This window comes from Choloepus didactylus (assembly GCF_015220235.1).
Source record: "Choloepus didactylus isolate mChoDid1 chromosome 5 unlocalized genomic scaffold, mChoDid1.pri SUPER_5_unloc1, whole genome shotgun sequence".
NCBI lineage: Eukaryota > Metazoa > Chordata > Mammalia > Pilosa > Megalonychidae > Choloepus > Choloepus didactylus.
This window is the reverse complement of record NW_023637573.1, coordinates 203088-226804: the sequence shown is the minus strand read 5'-3', so window position 1 is coordinate 226804 and position 23717 is coordinate 203088. Positions and strand designations below refer to the sequence as shown.

The 23717-nt window shown below is 38.6% G+C and overlaps 1 protein-coding gene and 1 long non-coding RNA gene across 4 annotated transcripts in view; both read left to right on the top strand.

The window, feature by feature from the left end:
* Positions 1 to 1206: 1206 nt before the first annotated feature.
* LOC119524346 (AT-rich interactive domain-containing protein 2-like) lies at positions 1207 to 6628 on the top strand. Its single transcript, XM_037822934.1, is given in 4 exon segments — positions 1207 to 2915; positions 2917 to 2978; positions 2981 to 5094; positions 5096 to 6628. Coding segments are annotated over 4 exon segments (4695 nt in total). The 3' UTR covers positions 5906 to 6628.
* Positions 6629 to 15111: 8483 nt separating this feature from the next.
* The window catches only part of LOC119524351, a 54345-nt gene continuing 45739 nt past the window's right edge, over positions 15112 to 23717 (top strand). For all 3 annotated transcript variants that reach the window (XR_005214798.1, XR_005214797.1, XR_005214799.1), the window contains exons 1-2: positions 15112 to 15237; positions 16192 to 16301. This is a non-coding gene — a long non-coding RNA (uncharacterized LOC119524351). The remainder of the gene's footprint in view (positions 15238 to 16191; positions 16302 to 23717) is intronic.

Genomic DNA, 23717 nt, shown 5'->3' with positions numbered 1-23717 from the left:
AGGGCTGCCACAGGGCAAGCCATGCTGAATCATGGAAGATAGAGATGAAAACCACCTAGAGGGCCTTTGTCAGGAGACAGGAGAATGTGAAATGAGCCCCCAGCCTACTTGTAAATAGGGTTAGTGTAAGGGGAGGTCAGTGACCTGGAGGGAAAACACAGGCACTCAAGCCCCAGCAGGAGAATTTTGGGGTCTATCTGGACTGAAAAACTCAAGAGGAAATAATAAGACCTGAGCTAGGAGTTAACATGTAGAAATAGGCACATTTGGAGCAATTTCCTTGGATAAGATTTATCTGTGTCAGTGTCTCTTTCCTGAAGAGTTAACTGCTAATCCTGAGCACATATGGACCCACCTGAAAGGGGCAGGTTTCTGCCTTTTCCCCTCAGCACAGGCTTTTTGTCTCCTCTTTTTTTGCACATCTCTGTTTCAAGGACCCCTTAATATTTATGCCGAGAATTTAGAATAGGAAAAAATGCAAAAGGAAATGAGCTTGACTATTGAGCACTGTGGGGCTGATGATATAAGCTGGGCTTATATCATATTTATCCATAAACATCAGTGCAGAGCTGCTACTGAGAATGAACAGATTAGGAAAGAGAAACTCAAGAGAAAGGAAGGGCCTATCCTATAGAAAGACTACTGGTTTCAATTAAATGGTAAGTTGAAAAATAATATATTCCAAACATTATGTTAATTTAAATAATCATTCTGAGAAATGTAACATAATATTTAATTTATTACAGGCGTCCCCGGGCCGAGACGCCTGGGCCGGCGGCGCTGAGAGGCGGACCACAACCCGGCGCGGGGCAAGAGGGAAGGAAGGGGTGGGGGTGGGGGCCGCGCTCGCCCGGCGGCTTCGCGCGGATCCGGCATTCGCTTGCCCCTCTAGTTTCGCTCGGATTTCTTTAAACTTTTTTAGAAATTCCCCTCCCTCCTTCCCTCCTCTCCCCCTTGGCCTCCTGCTCCCTCCTTCCCCTCCTCCTCCTCCTCCCCTCCCTCCCTCCCTGCGCCGCCGCCGCCGCCACCATGACTGAGCCCCGCCGCCGCCGCCACCATGACTGAGCCCCGCCGCCGCCGCCACCATGACTGAGCCCCGCCGCCGGCCGAGGAATGGGCTCCGGGCTCTGGTAGGAAGCGCAGGGAACGGGGGGCGCTTTTAGAACACCGATCTGGGTTTTTTTAAAAACCTCCTTTGAAAACATAATGGCAAACTCGACGGGAAAGGCGCCTCCGGACGAGCGGAGAAAGGGACTCGCTTTCCTGGACGAGCTGCCGCAGTTCCACCACAGCAGAGGGTCGCCCTTTAAAAAAATCCCTGCGGTGGGTGGGAAGGAGCTGGATCTTCACGGTCTCTACACCAGAGTCACTACTTTAGGCGGATTCGCGAAGGTTTCTGAGAAGAATCAGTGGGGAGAAATTGTTGAAGAGTTCAACTTTCCCAGAAGTTGTTCTAACGCTGCCTTTGCTTTAAAACAGTATTACTTACGTTACCTAGAAAAGTACGAGAAAGTTCATCATTTTGGGGAGGATGATGATGAGGTACCACCAGGCAATCCAAAGCCACAGCTTCCTATTGGTGCAATTCCATCTTCCTACAATTACCAGCAACACAGTGTGTCAGATTATCTGCGTCAAAGTTATGGGCTATCTATGGACTTCAATTCGCCAAATGATTATAATAAATTGGTGCTTTCACTGTTATCTGGACTACCAAATGAAGTGGACTTTGCTATTAATGTATGCACTCTCCTATCAAATGAAAGCAAGCATGTCATGCAACTTGAAAAAGACCCTAAAATCATCACCTTATTACTTGCTAATGCTGGGGTATTTGATGACACTTTAGGATCCTTTTCTTCTGTATTTGGAGAAGAATGGAAAGAGAAGACTGATAGAGATTTTGTTAAGTTTTGGAAAGACATTGTTGATGATAATGAAGTTCGTGACCTCATTTCTGACAGAAACAAGTCTCATGAAGGTACATCAGGAGAATGGATTTGGGAATCTTTATTTCATCCACCTCGAAAGTTGGGCATTAATGATATCGAAGGACAACGGGTACTTCAGATTGCAGTGATTTTGAGAAATCTTTCCTTTGAGGAGGGCAATGTTAAGTTCTTGGCAGCTAATCGTACCTGTCTTCGTTTCTTATTACTTTCTGCACATAGTCATTTTATTTCTCTAAGGCAATTGGGACTTGACACATTAGGAAATATTGCAGCTGAGCTTTTATTGGACCCTGTTGATTTCAAAACTACTCATCTGATGTTTCATACCGTTACAAAATGCCTAATGTCAAGGGATAGGTTTTTAAAGATGAGGGGCATGGAAATTTTGGGAAATCTTTGCAAAGCAGAAGATAATGGTGTTCTAATTTGCGAATATGTGGATCAGGACTCATACAGAGAAATCATTTGTCATCTCACTTTAGCTGATGTGCTGCTTGTAATCTCAACACTCGAGGTGCTATATATGCTCACAGAAATGGGAGATGTCGCTTGCACAAAAATTGCAAAAGTAGAAAAGAGCATAGATATGTTAGTCTGTCTCGTTTCTATGGATATTCAGATGTTTGGCCCTGATGCACTAGCTGCAGTAAAACTCGTTGAACACCCAAGTTCCAATCAAGTTTTATCTGAAATTAGGCCACAAGCTGTAGAGCAAGTCCAAACCCAGACCCATGTAGCATCTGCCCCAGCTTCCAGAGCAGTTGTAGCACAGCATGTTGCTCCACCTCCGGGAATAGTGGAAATAGACAGTGAGAAGTTTGCTTGTCAGTGGTTAAATGCTCATTTTGAAGTAAATCCAGATTGTTCTGTCTCTCGAGCAGAAATGTATTCTGAATACCTCTCAACCTGCAGTAAATTAGCTCGTGGTGGAATTCTAACATCAACTGGATTTTATAAATGTCTTAGGAATCCCTCATGGACCACAAACTGTAGGAAACCATTTTCAGAGGACTCCTGTTACCAACCAATCTCAAATTTGACTGCAACACAAATGTCTTTTCCAGTACAAGGTGTTCATTCTGTGGCACAGACTGTTTCAAGAATTCCACCAAATCCTTCAGTTCATAACCACCAGCAGCAAAATGCTCCAGTGACTGTCATTCAAAATAAAGCTCCAATTCCTTGTGAAGTTGTTAAAGCTGCAGTAATCCAGAATTCTGTACCCCAGTCAGCAGTTCCTGTTAGTCTTCCTGTTGGAGGAGGAACTGCACAGAGTTCTGTGGTTCAGAATCATAATACAGGGCCACAACCTGTTACAGTTGTAAATTCTCAAACTTTGCTTCACCATTCATCTGTAATTCCACAGCAGCCTCCATTACACACAGTGGTACCTGGACAGATACCTTCAGGCACTCCTGTTACGGTAATTCAACAAGCTGTACCACAGAGTCATATATTTGGCAGAGTACAGAACATACCAGCTTGTACTTCTACAGTTACACAGGGTCAGCAGTTAATCACCACATCACCCCAACCTGTGCAAACTTCATCTCAACAGACATCAGTTGGTAGCCAGCCACAAGACACTGTTATCATAGCACCTCCACAATATGTTACAACTTCAGCATCCAATATTGTCTCAGCAGCTTCAGTGCAGAATTTTCAGGTAGCTGCAGGACAAATGGTTACCATTGCTGGTGTCCCAAGTCCACAACCCTCAAGGGTAGGGTTTCAGAACATTGCACCAAAACCTCTCCCTTCTCAACAAGTTTCATCAACAGTGGTACAGCAGCCTATTCAACAACCACAACAGCCAACCCAACAAAGTGTAGTGATTGTAAGCCAGCCAGCTCAACAAGGTCAAACTTATGCACCAGCCATTCACCAAATTGTTCTTGCTAATCCAGCAGCTCTTCCAGCTGGCCAGACAGTTCAGCTAACTGGACAACCAAACATAACTCCATCTTCCTTACCATCACCTGTCCCAGCAACTAATAACCAAACCCCTACTGCCATGTCATCATCATCTTCCACCCCTCAATCACAAGGACCACCTCCTACTGTCAGTCAAATGCTATCTGTGAAAAGGCAGCAACAGCAGCAGCATTCACCAGCACCCCCACCACAGCAGGTACAAGTACAAGTACAGCCACAGCAAACGAATGCAGGTGTTGGTCAGCCTGCTTCTGGTGAGTCAAGTCTGATAAAACAGTTGCTGCTTCCGAAGCGTGGGCCTTCAACTCCAGGTGGTAAGCTTATTCTCCCAGCTCCACAGATTCCTCCCCCTAATAATGCAAGAGCTCCTAGCCCTCAGGTGGTCTATAAGGTGGCCAATAACCAAGCAGCAGGTTTTGGGGTACAGGGGCAAACTCCAGCTCAGCAGCTATTGGTTGGGCAGCAAAATGTTCAGTTGGTCCAAAGTGCAATGCCACCCACAGGGGGAGTGCAAACCATACCCATCTCGAACTTACAAATATTGCCAGGTCCGCTGATCTCAAATAGCCCAGCAACCATTTTCCAAGGGACTTCTGGCAACCAGGTAACCATAACAGTTGTGCCAAATACAAGTTTTGCAACTGCAACTGTGAGTCAGGGAAATGCAACTCAGCTCATTGCTCCAGCAGGAATTACCATGAGCGGAACACAGACAGGAGTTGGACTGCAGGTGCAAACGCTTCCAGCCACTCAAGCATCTCCAGCTGGACAATCACCGTGTACTACTGCTACTCCCCCATTCAAAGGTGATAAAATAATTTGCCAAAAGGAGGAGGAAGCAAAGGAAGCAACAGGTTTACATGTTCATGAACGTAAAATTGAAGTCATGGAAAATCCATCCTGCCGACGAGGAGCTAACACCAGCAATGGGGATACAAAGGAAAACGAAGTGCAAGTGGGAAGTCTTTTAAATGGGAGAAAGTACAGTGACTCAAGTCTACCTCCTTCAAACTCAGGGAAAATTCAAAGTGAGGCTAATCAGTGCTCACTAATCAGTAATGGGCCATCATTAGAATTAGGTGAGAACGGAGCATCTGGAAAACAAAACTCAGAACAAATGGACATGCAGGAAATAAAAAGTGATTTGAAAAAACCCCTAGTTAATGGAATCTGTGATTTTGATAAAGGAGATGGTTCACATTTGAGCAAAAAACATTCCAAATCACAAAACTTCCAATCATGTAGGAAATGGTGGGATACCTCCAGTGGAACCACAAGGAACTTTAGATGCTACCCAGCAAGATACTGCCAAAGGTGATCAACTAGAAAGAATTTCTAATGGACCTATTTTAACGTTGGGTGGTTCACCATCTGTGAGCAGCATACAGGAGGCTTCAAATGTGGCAACACAGCAATTTAGTGGTACTGATTTGCCTAATGGACCTCTAGCTTCAAATTTGAATTCAGATGTGCCTCAGCAACGCCCTAGTGTAGTTGTCTCACCACATTCTACAACCTCTGTTATACAGGGGCATCAAATCATAGCAGTTCCCCACTCAGGATCAAGAGGATCCCAGTCTCCTGCCCTGTCATCTGAAGTTCCATCTACAAATGGCACAGCAGAATGCAAAACTGTAAAGAGGCCAGCAGAGGATAATGATAGGGAAACAGTCACAGTAATTCCAAATAAAGTAGGAGTTAGAATTGTTACAATCAGTGACCCCAACAATGCTGCCTGCAGTGCAACAATGGTTGCCGTTCCAGCAGGAGCAGATCCAAGCACTGTAGCTAAAGTAGCAATAGAAAGTGCTGTTCAGCAAAAACAGCAGCATACACCAACATATGTACAGAATGTGCTCCCACAGAACACTCCTATGACACCGTCACCAGCTGTGCAAGTGCAGGGCCAGCCTAACAATTCTCAGCCTTCCCCGTTCAGTACATCCAGTCAACACGGAGATCCAATGAGAAAACCTGGACAAAACTTCATGTGTCTGTGGCAGTCTTGTAAAAAGTAAATGACAATTTTATTTGAAATATATAAACGCTATCTTTATTTTGGAATGCTTTTATATTTAAATTTCTGTCATCTATAGTTTCATGAAAATTATCATTTGAAATCACTGTTGTTTAGCAAAAATATTTTATGGTAAGTGATATTTACATAGATTCAGTGGCACTTAGGCAAAGAAACTTATATAAATGGTATAAAGAGCTTCACTGCCTAATGGTAAGTTTTAGGGCATGTGTTTCAGCATTAGTTTTTAATACAAGCAAATCAGTTAAGAATTTGATGGTATATATGACTAAGAAAAAGACCTAGGTTTTAACATTTTTAAAGTAACTTGAACCTAGTGGTAGCTAATTTCTGTATAATAGATGTTAGAGGTAACATCAGTTAGAACAACTTGTCTTAAGTGTAAAATTGGGGCAGACACCTTATGAAAATTATTTTAAAAGGCATAACATCTTACATTGTAGTCAACTTATAACAGACAAACAATGAATAGAACTGAATTTAAGGCTCTTTTAGACTTGAAGGAAAACTTGAGAATAATATTAAAATAAAAATCTTAGTTCCTTGAACAATCCTCTGCCAAAATCCTCTGCGTTGAGTAACTCTTTAGAGCTGTAGGACTAAGATGCTTGTCTTAATAGACATAACACCCTTCATTTCTTAGATATCTAGGATTCCATTTCATTCTTAAGTAAATAAAATTACCACATTCTGAAAAAAAAAAAAATAATAATTTATTACAGCTTAAGATGGCCAGTGATGTGAATGAACTATAATTATAATTATTATTTTCCAAAGTCAAGAGATGTTGAGAGTTATAATTGCTTACATGATTATTACTTTGTTACTTAATATAAAAATTTCACAATTTCTTAGAGAAATGTCACAATTAACTGGGAACATATTTTTAAGTGAATGGGAAAGAAAATTATTTTTTATATGAACCATTTCTACCATTTTCTAAAATATAATACAGTTATTTTCCAGAACTACTGCTTTTTCTTAGAGAATGCTACATGTGAGAAATAAAAATTCAGCACAAAAATATTCTTGTACTGTTCTGAAAAAAATATATAGCAACATAAGCTGTGCCTGATTATGAAATAAATAGTATTGACATTTATTCTGTGGCCACTAGCAGAATGACTGAGTGCACCAATAAAAATTCACAGGACATAATCCCATCAACTGAATTAGAAAAACATGATGAACCCAATCAAAACCAATTCTGAGTAAATATCATAAACAAAAAATAATACAAATTTTTGATGTTTTTATTATTTAATGCAATATCAAAATTGTTAAATATGTGAGCAATGTATTTGTTACTAGCAAATATGAAATACAAAGTAAGTGTAGAAATAAGCCCATAGATTTGTAGATTTGAATGTTAAGCATTCTTCAGAAAATATTGTTATACATTCTTTGTCCTTAACTGTGAATTAATCCCCAGTGCCTTATTCTAGTTGTGTTGACTTTTTCAAAGTATGCTTTATTTTATTTTGTTCCTGATCACAATGTACCTTATCTTTCTTCATATTCTTTAGTTTATGTAATTCTGTGATTTTGATTATTATCTGTCACTCAATGACTCTGTAACCTCCTCTTACTCTGACTTTTACTCTTTAATTATGTTTAGATTATATCATGTGTTAGTGTAAGTATATTTGTAATACTTAATGTTATACATATATACTTATATACGTTTGGCAAGCACATAGTGCCTTTGCATGAATATTTACAGATATTTGGGTATAAATGTTTCAAAAGCATGCTATGGATCTATATACAGATACATATATGCATATAAAGAGCACAATCAGTTTACACACATACATGTAAGAATGTAAAGGCATATCTCATTTTATTGCACTTCACTTAATTGTGCTTTGAAGATTTGTGACAACCCTGCTTCAAGCAAGTCTATCAGTACCATCATTCAACAGTATGTGTTCAACTTCCTGTCTGTTCCGGTTTGCTAATGCTGCCGTTATGTGAAATACCAGGAATGGATTGACTCTTATAAAGGGGATTTATTAGGTTTCAAGTTTGCAGTTCTAAAGCCATCAAAATGTCCATATTAAGGCATCAACAAGAGGATACCTTCACTGAAGAATGGCCGGTGGCGTCTGAAACACGTCTGTAGGCTGGGAAGGCTGGTGTCTGCTGGTCCTTTCCTCCCAGGTTGTGTTTCAAAATGGTTTTCTCTAAAATGTCTCTGGACTTCTGTCTTCACTCCTCTCTCTCAGCTCCTGTGCGTTGTTGCTTCTTTCTCCAGAGTGTTTCTTCAAGCATCTGGGGGTCCTCTCTTAGCTTCTCTGGGGCAAACTCTGAGCTTCTTCTCTTAGCCTAGCATCTCCAAACATCTTTCTTTCTGCATCTCCAAGTGTCTCCAAGCATCAGCATCAGTATGGGCTCTTGAGCTCTCTTAAATACTCCAATGAACTAATCAAGATCCACCCTGAATGGTGGGGTCCACACCTCCATGGAAATAATTTAATCAGAGTTCTCATCTACAGTTGAGTGGGTCACATTTCCATGGAAACATTCAAAAGATTCTACTCCACAAGATTGGATTAAAATATCATGGCTCTTCTGGGGTCCATAACAGTTCCAAACTGGCACACTGTCTCTGTGTCACATTTTAATATTCTCACAATATTTCAAATTTTTCATTATTATTATATCTGTTATTGTGATCTGTAATCAGTGATCTTTGTTGTTACTTTTGTAATTGTATTGGGGCACCACAAAACACTCCCATATAAGACAGAAAACTTAATCAATTAATGTGTGTTCTGACTGCTCCACAGATCAATCAGCCATTCCCATATTTCTCTCTCTCCTCCAGGCTTCCTATTCTCTGAGAAACACAATGCTGAAATTAGGCCACTTAATAACCCTACAGTGGCCTCTAAGTGCTCAAGTGGAAGGAAGAGTTGCATAGGTCTCACTTCAAATTAAAAGCTAGAAATGATTAAGCTTAGTAGGAAGACATGTCGAAAGTGCAGTCAGATCAAAAGCTGGTCTCTTGTGCCAAACAGTTAGCCAAGCTGTGTATGCAAAGGAAAAGTTCTTGAAGGAAATTAAAAGTCCTACTCCAGACTTGATTCTTCATGATGGTTGTACAACTATAAAGCTTTTATCATGTGACTGTGTGATTGTGAAAACCTGGTGACTGACACCACTTTATCCAGCGTATGGCCAGATGAATAATAAAATAAAGACAAAAATGTATAAATAATAGGGGGTAAGAGGTATGGGATGTTTAGGGTATTCCTCCTTATTTTTATTTTCTTCTTTATTTTGGAGTAATGAAAATGTTCTAAAATTGATTTTGGCAATGAATGCACAGCTCTATGATGATTCTCTGAGCCCAGTGATCGTATACTTTGAATGGATTAGATGGCATGTGAATATATTTCAATAAAATTGCATTTAAGAAAAAGTCCTACTCCAATGAAATCGCAATTAATAAGAAAGCAAAACAGCCTTATCACTGATATGGAGAATGTTTCAGTGATCTGGAGAGAAGGCCAATCCAGCCACAACATTCCCTGAAGCCAAAACCTAACCCAGAGAAAGACCCTAATGCTCTTCAGTTTTACCAAGAGCACAAGGACTCTTCTTCCTACAAACCAGTGTTGCAGGAGACTAGAAAAGTGTGATTTCACTGCAAATAGAAGCAAAGTAAGGCCTCTCCTCTTGCATCATTTAGGTGTGACCCTATGATACAAGATGGACAAATAAGTGCCTAGGATAGACTAGTAATTCATCAAGCAGATATGTACAAATTCAATACAAGGTAATGATAACCTTTAAAATCAGTGTGAAAATAATGAACTACTTAAAAAAAAAAGGTATCTAAACAATTGGATACCTGATGAGACAGCAGAATACCTAAATCTACCTATCACTTAAGCAAAATTGTAAATGTAAAAATGAAACTATCAAAGCAGTTAAAATTAGAAGTACTGTTTCATTTACTGGGAATGGGGCAGGCCTTTTCATATTTAATGAATTACATGCATAGTAGATAAAACTGTCTTGAAAATTTAAGCACATATAATGCTAAAGGCCCACTTCCAAGCTCCTTCTTTGACATTTTTTAAGAAAAACTAAAAAGCTTGAAACCATTTTAAAAAGTTCATAATATTTAATGTTTTTAAAGTCCTGCCTGTAATAAAATTGAGCAAAACATTTAAAAGCAAGTTGCAGTAGAAGGCTATACTATCCCACAGATGTAAAAAACTGAAAATTAATGAGAAAACAAATCACAAAATAAATAAGAACTATAAAAATATAACCAGACAATTTATATGAGTGAAGCCAAATGCTAATAAACATGTTAAGATATTCAAAAATGTTCTATAAATTTTAATTTATACGTATACCATATTTTCACCTATCAGATTTCCAAAAACAAATTATGCTAATGTTCATCGTTGCAAGGTTGTCATAGAAATAGATAATCTCACGTACAGTGGGTAAAATGAAAAGAATGTGAGTTTGTAATTCTCTTTAGATGTAAGTTTCTCATATTTTTATTTTTGTAGGATCATTTAATTATAACAAAGGATGTAATATGCAGCAAATATATGAACCATGAAACGGACCAAATAGCATAGCTTAGAAATATACTGACAAATATAAATCAATAAGAAAGAATCAAAAGAGAAAAAGGAGAAATACTACATTAAAGGGTATTCTTACAACTTAGTAGTACAAAAATGTAAAATGTGGTACAAAATGGCTACAGCTAATAAGATTGTATTTTTAAAATCTTGATTCAATAAATCACTTGTGAGCCAGAGGACTTGTTTTTTTCCCCACAATTAATTTACAAGTCTTTTTTATTCTGAGGCTATTTACTAAATTTAGAGTTTGTCTTCAGTTATCCAGACAATGGAAAAGGGAAAAGAAAGAAGAACAAAATAAAAAGATGGAGTTTCTCCCAAAGACCTGCCTTGACCAAATCATCCATTTCTCTTTCTCCCAGCTTCCACTGCCCCTTCTCTGTCTGATATGATTTCAAAGGATGGAGGACTTCCCTTCAGATGTGAACCTAATGCCTCATATGCAAATGAGATGACAGGTGGGGACAACCACACCTGCAGTTTCAGAACTGGGCCCGCCCACACCAAACACAAGCACGTGATTAGAGCGTTGGAGCTGATATGCATATATCAGCCCCACCTCCCTGACCTCTAGGAGCTGCAGACTGGTACAACCACGTGGACATAGATGCTGTCCTTCAGGCATGTGTAGCGAGACCCCATATACATGGAACACTCAAAGACCCCACGAATTTCCACGGTTGATAAGTCACAACTCTGTGACAGGAGGGTGATGCATTTCTCCACGTGCACCTCGTGGAGAGGACAAGGAAGTTTGTGTTTGAGACCCTCCCAGACCTCATCCTATACATCTCTTCTTTGGGGTTCTTATTTGTATCCTTTTATTATAATAAATCTATAATTATATGTATAGCATTTTCAGTGAATTCTGTGAGTAGTTCTATTGGATTATTGAACCTGGGTGTGTGGGAACCCCCAAATTTGTATCCAGTTGTTCAAAAGTGCAGGTGGCCCTTGGAGCTGGTCCCTGAAAGGAATTTTGTAGATCACTGCCCTTGACCTGTGTGGTTTGGCCTAACTGGAAAGAGTCAGAATTGAATTGGATTGAGTTACCGCCGTATTTGTAGTTGGTGTCAGAAGTTGGGCAGCTTTTGATAGTCTTCTCAATTATGTTAAATATATATCTAAACTTTTCTAACTCTTACATATTTCCGTGTATTCCATTTATTTTAATACAGGCAGAAATGTTAGTAAATTTTACCACATGTCTTGAGAGAAGCAGAGTTGATCCATAAACTCAACTCGATTCACATGAAGCAGAGTTGATCCATAAACTCAACTCAATTCCTCTTTGTGGTCCCTTACTTACCTGATTGGCCTTTCTCTCTTGAATCATCAGGTCAAAAACTGCATGTTAGAAACTGCTTTTCAAAATATAATGTATGTTAATGCCTACTTGAGTGAGTTTTATCACAAATTACCAAACCTGGAAATTAACTTATATGTGTGTATGTGTTTTAGTCTGAATTTGATTTTCAAGCTTTGCTATTTAAATCTTAGAATCCTGATGTTTTATTTCCCATTAATAAGCTCTTTATGCAATTTCTTTTAGTACTTTGCCATTTAAAGCAATTATTCCCCATTTTGGGCCTTGCCGATCTAAAATAGTACTTCCCAGCCCCTTTCTATCATGGATGGTTTACTATTTCTTGACACTAAATTCTTACTTAAATTAACTTCTTTATTCATTTGCTTAAGTGTTTGCTGTAAGTTTATGACAACCAGAATGTAGCCTCGAAAAGAAAGGAGACCTTGTCTACCCTGTTCCAGGGCCGACTTCTCCATTTGCCACAGTGGGTGCCATAGCTAGGCATTCCCCCAAGCTAATCAGGGTTCCTCCAAATTAATTTATTTTAAAGTGGGATGGAGAAATGAATTTTTAGGTCACAAGAAAAAATTTAAGATATAATCATATGTTCTTATTATACCAACAGACTTGTAAAACATAATTTTAATATACATGTTTTAATGGAAGAAGGCACCCCTGGAGTCGTAATGTGGCTTTGCTTCTGGAGTAGTGTTGTGTATATATCGAGACCAGAGATTTGTGGTGGATCGTGAAGTTCAGAATTAATTCAATATCTGAATGTCTTCTTTTTTAGATCACTAACCTCCTAATGTTACAAGCCCTTCCTTATAGGTCATTCTCCTTCTATGTGAATGACCTTTATAATTTTACATCTTTTCACACCTCACTCTTTAGTTTATTGTTAGAGGAGTGATGGGAGGAACCTTTCACCAGATTCTGCATCTAGGAATAAATATCCTAAGTTACTGTAAAGATTGTCACAGAACTCCCTAAAACTCCTTTTAATTGTGCACTCAGGGCTTCCCCTGGATTTGATTTTTACCCTGACGCATGTGCATGTCCACAAGTGTGTAATGATTCATTTCCATCTGTTTTCTATTATCTGCGAATGCCTCAAAATATCTGCTTCATTGATGGAGCCCCATTCATTTTCCAGTACTGCTGTCAATTTACTATTTTTCCTTGAGTATTTTTTCTATTATCTTAAGAAACTTAGAGTCGATATTTGACTTTAATATTTGGTTTGCATATCTTTTAAAAAATTAAAAATATAACTTTTTTTTTTTTTACATTCTCATCAGTTACAGTAGTTAAGTCTGGCTGGAGATCTACAATTTGCATTGCTAACAAATTCCTAGTGATGCTGATAGTGCCTGCTCAGGGAAATCACTTAAAGAACCACTGCTATAGCCTTAATTCTGTATATATCTGGTTCCAGGAGGAAGACTTTGTTGGGTGTTTAACCAATTTAAATTATATCTTGAAGCAAAAGAGGAATATTTGCTGACATCTCAATTATAATGAGTTTCAGTTTCCACATATGGAAAAAAAATTGAGCATTTCTCAGAATTTAATGTTTATACAAATCACATGAAGATATTATTGAACAATGCAGACTATGATTCAGGAGGCCTGAGGTGTGGTCCCAAATTCTGCATTTCTAACAAGCTCATTAGTTGCCTAAGGACCAGCATCACTGGTCATAATCTTAGAGATACAGAACCTCAGGCCCCACCCCAGACCTATTAAATCAACCTCTGCATTTTAATAAGATCACCAGGGGCTTTGTATGCACTTTAAAGTTTGGAATGCACTGGTCTAGAGCCTAAGTTCTCATCCCTAGATGCATATTAGAATGATCTGGAAAATTCCAAGTCTTGATATTCTGATTTCAATGGTCTGTAGGAGGTTCTATTAATATGCTTATAATTTACTTTGAAACCTATCCTGGTGAATCTAATAGTCAGCCATGGTTCAGAACCACCAGGCCAGCTGGTGACTGACATCTGATCTTGACCTCTACATGACCTCTGTCATGCATTGCTAGCCTGCATTGAATTGGTTGATGTGCCTGACTGTGCAACTGCTTCCTTCCATCCTGCTCCAAGTTCACCTGCACAAGGTTTCAGTCTGCTAGAGCATTAACTTCATTGATTAAGGGTCTCATCTTTGATCAAGAAAAGCAGAACATTCTATTTTATAAAATGTTTATATCTCAAAAATATAAGGTCATTCACACATTGAGTCCCTTTTACCAGATTATAAGCCAGCACTGAGCATAGTAGGTGACATATGGACTGACAATATATGCTCATTGGGAGAGTATTTTCTGCATTTTGGAAAGATTCAGCTTTTACCCTACGTTCATGAACTTTGCTTCCATAAAGAAATTTCCATTTAGATCTGTTACACTTTTGGCAAGCATTTTGGAGAAAAATTTCATGCCACTGCATTCTTTCTTGATTGAGCTCCTATTATTTAGCCAATAGTTTGCTAAATACAGGTGAATCGAAATGTTTGATTGCTAATGCCCCTTTCAGATATAATTCTATAATCAAAACTTAAAGCTCATAGAATGAAAATCAAGGTGACATTTCATGCTGAACTATTTCTTCCTGGAAATGAAAGTTTTAAGGGCAAAATATGTCTCCTGAGTGCTGCTGTATACAATATCTTACCTGCCATGGTTGCTCAGCACTTGTTAAATGAAAAATTTACCCCGAAGTCCTGTAAGTTAATATTTTGATCAATTCATTGGAAATGAATACAGATGACACAGTGGCCAGCCCTGACAGGGCCTGCCTGGAAAACAAGGATTAGTTGAGCGATCTGTAGCTAATTATGTTCTTGGAACTTTCCTAGATCCATAACTCAAAGTCTCACAGTGTCCATAATTTTCATCAGATATAAAACAGTAATTACAAAGATATAATGAAGGAGTGAACTCCAGACAAGGCTCTTGAGTAGACTGGATGTCACAGTAGGAAACATATTTCTGTAGCTTTTAAGAAAGATGAGCACCACGGGTTTTGACACTGTAGTACATGTTCTTTGACAGCCAGCCCCTCTTTAATTAGGATCATTTCAGATGGTCTCATGTTCTAAAGTGTATTAAGAATAATGCAAGTCATGAATGATTAACTGCAAGAAAGCACACGTGTTTCCTGTTGACTCGGGAACCCACAGGCTTCCTCGTGAATGGCTTATTTGATAACAAAAAAGTCCCACTGTGGAGATAATATGGACTTTGCCTTATTGATCAATTGGGTCATATTTACAGAAAACATAGTGCAATTCAATTGGATAAATGATCTCAATAATCTAAAGGTTTAGATATCAGTAGCAAATGGGTAAAATGGCAATGACAAACAACAGGACAAAGATAAGGTAAGGTTTTATAAGTTTATGGTTATGTCTGAATACAACTAAATAGGTGATTGAATATGGAGGCATTGGCTATATTGATTTACTTTATGACCAATCATCCTAAAAGCCAAAATACTGATATCCATGTCTGCTGAAAATAATGTGTTTAGCAACCTCAGAACAGATGTTATTTGCTAGGAAATTGATTGATCAAGCTTTGTTTACCAATGAGATTTATTTGGAAATGAGATTCCTTTGAACATACAAATTGATGTAATTGTTTTTCCTTTCAAACTCCCTATTGTACCCACCACCACATAGGTTTGATCTCAGATTGATTACTTGTGTCATGTCTGCAGGTTAATGTTTTTTTACTGACTCAAAAGAGAGAGCAATAAATTTATATTGTGTTAATTTTTAATAAGAAAGGGACATTTTAATAAAATTTGGAAGATACCAAGTAAGGAGTCTGATTTATAATTCAAAATAAAAATGATGGAATTGCAGCTATAACCTGAAATTATAATTTCCACAAAATTTACTTGGCTGTGAGTTATTAGTGGAAAGTACATGGATTTTTTGATGTGATAATGAGCTTACACCACACTCTTATTAATGTGACTTGAATTAATTAAAATGATCCTTAAAACATAAACTTTTTAAGAAAATCTAAAAAGAAATATAACAATATATTCTAAGCATCAATGTATTGATTTATTACATTTTAAATTCCAATTAAAAATGTTCCGTACTTTAGTCCTGAAAATATTTGATCACAAATTATATCTTTGAGCACTGTGACTTTGATCTTTGGGGAATTCTGCAAAAACGAAGTGGTACAGGATGACTACAGTCTGAGAAAATATAGTTCCAATTTTCAAGATACTAAAGAACTTCAGTGCTGCAAAATGTAGACCAATGAATACATTTTTTGTAACTTGTATGAATAAAGGGGAAAATCTGAAATATTTTCAGGAAATACTCGTTTTCACTCAGAAGCCGTGTCCATCTAAACTGCACATGGATGGCGGCACCATCAGTCAAGACAGTGAACATCATCCATCTGGAGTTCAGAAGGGCATCTGGTAAGTTACTCTTGCAACTTCCTCTCATCTCAAAGGCTAGATAACTTTTTAGATATTTTGCCTTTAATAAAGTTGCATATATATTGGATCCCAAGGAATAATTTCAAAAAATACCAAGTAGTGCAATTATCAAACATTCACAAATGGCTAAGGTGGTGCAAACAGTAATCAAGAAACCTGGTATTCTCTGTGCCAGAAATTGATTGGCTCCCAGAGTTACTTCAGCCTCACTGCTTTTGGTGAGGGTGAACACTTGTAACTAATGACAGAAAAATGCAACAGTACAGGAAGATAAAGATATTTGCATGCATGACCAAATAGTCCTAGATGAAGGCTAAGCTAAAGTCAGTTACTAGGAAATAAGCCAGAGTGATGGTGTAGAGATGGGAAATCAGAGGGCAGTCAGAAAAAGAAGCTGCAGGATCAACCACGGGTATTTTGCTAAATTTTTTAGTTAGAGCTACATGTGTAGCTTCAGTTTTCAGGCCCATAGTGACATTGTTTATTTGAACCACCACACTTGTGCAGTCCGGTCTACTTACTTTCTCAAGGGCCAGCAACAAAAATGATTTTACCTCTTAAAATCATTCCAGTTTTAATAAATAGCATGTCTGTATGTTAATATATCTTCAGTAAAGTTTAATCATAGTATTATAATACATTTTGTAATAGCAGAAATAGTAATTTGTAGTACAAGAAAAATGACTCCTATGCCTGCAAGGAAAAGAAAGATAAGTTTAAGGGTGAGAAGACCCAGGTATAAGAAAATGTTTCATTTTATGGCTTTACTGTATCAAACATGACAATGCAAAAAGAATGAAAATTGCACCTGATACTTCCTCAGTGTCATCGAGATGAATGGTAGTGGGATTCTTGCAAACTGAATCCCCCTTACCAAAGTAGTCATTCCTCAGCTTCTGTCAATTGTAGACATGTGGAAATGGGGATAAATGTGATGCTTGCTAATCTGAATTGCAGGAGAAGCAGTCCACTTAGGTTTATATGTAATATCTACCAATATTTAAATGATGACAACATCTAATTGAAGACACTCTCCAATGGTTTATGACATCCTTGTCCCATTTTTAAATAGGTGGTTTTTCATTATAATGCAGTGAAATTTGTCCACATTTATTTTATATTTTGTGCTTCTTTCTGTCCTCTTCCTAAGAGTCAAAAAATACTTCCTACATTTTGCATTTTAATTCATCTGAAATTTTAGTGATTATAAGTTCTGTTTTAGGATACTAATTTTATCCCTTGTCCACCCCCACCCCCCGCCATGTGAAAAGTCAGTTGTGTCGGCCTAATTTATTTAGGGATGTTTCCCCTTCACTGGTTTTAATGCTACCTTATATTTTTGCATACATTTATTCATGTGGTTATTTCTAGAAAAGCTATTGTATTCAGTTGTCTTGTCCTATTTCACTGTATCATTACTCACTATCATTAAAAATGTTTACAAATACACTCACCTTCCTTTTTGAATTGTCACTATCACGGATCATTTTGGCCCATCTCTGATGTGAGTCTACCTTCATAGTCCTCAATGCTGCCATTGATAACCTTGGCCCTGTGTTCTTCAGTAAATATCATCATTTTGGGAAAATAATTATTTAAAAAGTTAATGGGAGAGAGAAGCTAAGATGGTGGTGTAGAGAGGTGTGGAATTTAGTTATTCCCCTGGAACAACTAATAAACAACCAGGAGCAACTAGTAAACAATCTGGAACAACTGCTGGAGGACAACCATGGCTGTCCACATGTCATGCATCACCCTGGTTTGGGAGGAATGCCTGATAGTGCAGCACAGAATCTGTAAGTAAAAGCTGCAGAACTGCACCAGGAGCCCCCTCTTCCCACAGCAGGCTAAGCTGCAAGACCTCCCTGTGGGAGCAAACAGCATTCTTAGAGTAGGTGAATATAGCTCAGCCCAGCTCCAACTGGGGTTTTAATTAACAAATGTGGAGTGCTGAATACAAGCTACAAACATAGACAAGAAGCAAGGTGCCTTGAGTTCACTCCCAGTGAAGAGGAGGTGGGGCTGACAGAGATGAAAAAAATTAATTAAAAAAAGAAAAACAATACAGAAACATTTAGAGACTGACCTTAGAGAGCTGGAAAACACCTGTTCCCTGGGAAGGGGGTGGAGCCTACTAGACCAGGTACTCTATCTGACTGGCAGGTGAAACCAGAAGGCCATCAACTGGCTCTGAAGGGGAGCTTTCTTTCCCTTTTTCTTTCTCTGAACCTGAGTGGCTCAGTGGAGCCTCAGCAATTTTTAGTTCCCAGTGCTCTGACCCAGACAGGGGTGGAGATGACAGAGTCAGAGAGACAAAGAACAATTCAAATGCAAAATATAACTCCCTATGGGGTATATATCCCCTAAGAGGAAGGAGGTGGGTCCCAACTCAAGGGCCTGCCCTCCCCTCAGAACTCAGACCCCAGGCTCTGGTAGAAAACAGTCAAAACAGAAACAACCTAAGTTAAGAATTAAAGGGGCCACACCTCTTTACACCAGTCAGGAGCAACAGGCTGACAGGCACCACCTGCTGGACAGGTTAGGGAAAGCAGAGTGACTAGAGACCTCACAGAAAAGTCTGTCAAACTCTAAGACACACCCTCAGGGAGACTTGAAACTGAATATAACCCCATTCTGAGATCTGAATCCATTCCAGTCTGGGAAAATCTGATTAGAGTAACTGGGGAAGCCAGATGCCTAGGCAGCAGAGGACTACAAACTACACTGGGAAGAGTGGAGACATGGCCCAGTCAAAGGAAAAAATATACAACTCAGTGAAGATACAGCTGAGATTTTGTTTCACTTGATGAAACAGTCAACTAAAGATTTTCAAAGAAATCTGATAAATCAAATCAAAAATCAAATCAGCAAGTTCAGGTTAAAGAGAGGAAGGATATAAAGAAAACACTGGGTGCATATAATGTAGAAATCAAATGTTTTTTTTTCAAACCACTGGCAGAATCTATGGAAATGAAAGTCACAACACAAAAGATGAAAAAGACAATGGAGACATACAACAGTAGAGTTTAAGAGGCAGAAGAAAACACTCAGGAACTGGACAACAAGACACCTGGAATCCTACACACAAAAGAACAAATAAGAAAAAGAATGGAAAAATATGAGCAATGTCTCAGGGAATTGAATGACAACATGAAGTGCATGAATGTACAAGTTATGGGTGTCCCAGAAGAAGAGAAAAGGGGCAGAAGCAATAATAAAGGAAATAATCATTGAAAATTTCCCATCTCTTATAAAATTACAGATCCAAGAGGTGCAGAACACACCAAACAGGATAGATCTGAATAGACCTACACCAAGACACTTAATAATCAGATTATCAAATGTCAAAGACAAAGAGAGAATCCTGAAAGCAGTGAGAGAAGAGTAATCCATCACATATAAAGGAAGCTTTGTGCAGATTTCTCATTAGAAACCATGGAGGCAAGAAGGAAGTGGTGTGATATATTTAAGATATTGAAAGAGAATATGAGGGAGGATTCAAAATATTCTCTGACTAACAGATAATGAGAGAGTTTGTGAACAAGATACCTGCTCTACAGGAAAACCAAAGGGAGCACTACAGACTGATAGGAAAAGACAGGAGTGAAAGGTTTGGAACACAAGTTTGGGTGACAGTAGCACAACAATGTAAGTACACTGAACAAAGATGACTGTGAGTATGGTTGAAAGAGGAAGGTTAGGAGCATGTGGGACTCCAGAAGGAAAGAGGAAAGATAAAGACTTGGACTGTATAACTGAGTGAAACCTAGAGTGCTCAACAATTGTGATGAAATGCACAAACATGTTTTTACATGGGGAAGAACAAATGAATATCAACCTTGCAAGGTGTTAAAAATGGGGTGGTATTGGGGAAAAATGTAATCAATGCAAACTAGAGACTATGGTTAACAGAAACATTGTATTATGCTTCCTTTAATGTAACAAAGGCAATATACCAAAGCTAAATGCCTATAAGAAGGGTAAAAAATGGAGAGGTATGGGACTGTTCTAGTTTGCTAATGCTGCCAGATTGCAAAACACCAGAAATGGATTGGCTTTTATAAAAGGGGGTTTATTTGGCTACAAAGTTACAATCTTAAGGCCATAAAGTGTCCAAGGTAATGCATTGACAATTGGGTACCTTCGCTGGAGGGTAGCCAATGGCATCCAGAAAACCTTTCTTAGCTGGGAAAGCATGTGCCTGGCATCTGCTTGCCCCCAGGTTGAGTTTCAAAATGGTTTTCTCCCAGAACATTCCTCTCTAGGCCACAGATCCTCTTCAAAATGTCACTCTCAGTTGCTCTTGGGACGTTTGTCCTCTCTTAGCTTCTCTGGAGCAAGAGTCTGCTTTGAGTGACTGTCTTCAAACTGTCTTTCATCTGCAGCTACTCTCTCAGCTTTCTGTGCATTCTTCACAGTCCCTCTTGGCTGTATCAAGCTCACTCCTTCTGTCTGAGCTCACATAGTGCTCCAGGAAACTAATGAAGGCCCATGCTGAATGGGTGGGGCCACATCTCCATGGAAACTATCCAATCAGAGTCATCACCCACAGTTGGGTGGGTCACATTTCCATGGAAACACTCAAAGAATTATAATCAAATTAACGCTGATACCTCTGCCCACACAAGATTAAACCAAAGATAATGGCATTTGGGGGGACATAATACATTCAGACTGGCACAGGGACTCTTGGCATTGGTGATGTTGTCTGACTCTTTTATTGTAATTTAGTTTAATTCTATCTTTCCTTTTGGTGCTTTTAGCTGTCATTTTTTTTCTTTCTCTTTCTTTTTCTTTTGTCTCTCTACCTTCTTTGACTCTTCCTCCTCCTTTGTGGAAAAAATGGAGATGTCCTTATATATGTAGTGGTGATGGTGGTGAATGCATAAATATGTGATTATACAGGGAACCATCAATTGTTTACTAAGGACAGAATGTATGGTGTGTGAACAAAGCCATCTTAAAAAAACAAAAAACAAAAAACAGGATCATGAAGAAAACTTGAGGACACTATATAGAGTGAAATAAGTCAGACACAAGACAAATATTGCATGGTCTCACTGATATGAACTAATTATAATATGTAAACCCATAGACATGTAATATAAATTACCAGGATACAGAATAATGCTAAAGAATGGGGAGTGGTTGCTTATTATGCGCAGAATGCTTAACTGGATTGAACTTAAGTATTTGGAAATGGACAGAGGTGATGGTAACTTGGTATTGTGAGAACAATTAACAGTGTGGAATAGTGTGTGAATGAGGTGGAAAGAGGAAGCTTAGAGTCATGTATGTCACCAGAAGGAAAGTTGGAGTTTAAAAGATGGGAATATATAAAACAGTAAATCTTGTGATGGACAGTGTCCATGATCAACTGCACAAATATTAGAAATCTCTTTCATGAACTAGAACAAATGTATGACACTATAACTAGAAGTTAATAATAGAGGGGTATATAGGGAAATATACCTATTGCAAACTATGTACTACAGTTAGGAATATTTTAACATTCTTTCATCAACAGTAACAAATGTACTATACCTTGAGTCGATAATGGAGGGGTATGGTTAGGGGTATGGGAGGATTTGAGTTTTCTTTTTTGTATTTCTTTCTTTTCTGGAATAATGGATGCACAGCTGTATGATGGTATTGTGGGCAGTTGATTGTGCACATTGGATGATTGTATGGCATGTGAACAATCTTAATAAAATTGAATTTAAAAAAAAGTTAATGGAATTATGATTAAAATTCCAGTTGACACACAGATGACCTGAAAAAGTATTGCCACTCTTTGCAATACTGAGGCTTCTCATCAATGCAAGTACTGCAATTTTCATGGTAGTGTATCTAATGCAGTTCATCTTTAAGGCCTTCCAATGCTTTACAGTTCCTTCATGAAGGCCTTCTTTATTTTTGTGAGATATCTTTCTGCCCTAACTACCCACATTTTTGTCTGTGCTGCCTTGTGCAGCATCCATCTTCTTTTCGCTAAGCCACTTGCCTCAACACAGAGCTTTGGCCTAGTTAATGAGCAGCTTTCCATCCCTGGGGCATAAACTCTCCTGGAGTTCAAACCCACATGTGTGGCCACCACCTGTGGGACTGCTGTAGATAAAGATCTATAATGTGTGCAGCTTCTCATACCTGGCTTCTCCCGCAAACGAGAGAAGTGTCATGTCACTTAATTCCCATCACAAACGATGGGACTATCTTGCAATGTTTGTACTTGATTCCTGTCACAAACAATGGAACGTCCTGCTTTGTTACAACCCAGCACTCACTACATTTCACTCCCAAGGCCAGGCTTATCTCTTATCAGCATGCCTGCCAATTTTTGTTTCTTAAATTTCAGAATACTCTCCCTTGAGCTGTTCTTGCTCTTGCAACTTGTGATTCAGTCTCAAATTATTTTCGCTGCATCATTGTGATCCAGCTGGTCCGGCTCCCACAAGTGGTTCCCATGTGAGGATATTAGCATCGCAACTTAAAAAATTTAGAGTAAAGAGAGCAAGTGCTAATTTGCTTTTAGGATTGGTGTCCATAACCACCCACACCACCCACCTGCTTCACCCAAAAGCCACAGCTCGTCCCAAATGATACCCTAACCGCCCTCACTGTGCGTGGAGCCTCTGTCCCTCTGCCTTTATAAGCACATTTGCTTTAAAGTACCCACTCCTTGAATCCCATGGGAAATAGACTATCCTCCACCCCTGGGCCACAATAAAGTCTCAAGCTCCCTGTTCCCCTTGACTCTGTGTGTGATCCCCACCCACTGGTTGAGACACGAGCCAGTGGATCCCAGGGATCCCTCACGGTCTCCTCTCTTTCTTGGGACCTGTGAGTAACTATCCTTGTTCACGCCTTAATGGTCTCAGTTTCCCATTTTCCCAAATTTAAAATCCAATTCACCTAATTTGAAACAATTCTCATACACTGTAAGTTGCATCAACTGGTGAAAGATACTAATTAAAACTTATTGTTAAGTTATTTAAAATTTAAAGCTTTATCGTAATTTCCTTAGGAATAGGAATGGCGCTGATGTTTGTGGGATGGGATTGTATTCAGCAACATTGCTCAACTTCTGGGTTCTAATCCTTAGCCTGCAAGGCCCCTTAGATTTTCTATATGCACTAACAAATAATGTAAATTTCATTTCTTTATGTTCAATCTGTTTGTCATATATTTCTATTTTCTTATGGTATTTACTCTCTATTTGTTTTGGTATGACATTTTTTTTTTAATTTTTTTTTTATTTTTCATTCTTTTTCTTTTTTATTTTTTATTTTTACATTGTATTTTAAAGTTGAAGGGGTTATTCGAACTCATCTGGCCCTGCTGTATCTTTTTTTTTTTTCATTTTTATTGAGATTGTTCAGATACCATACAATTATC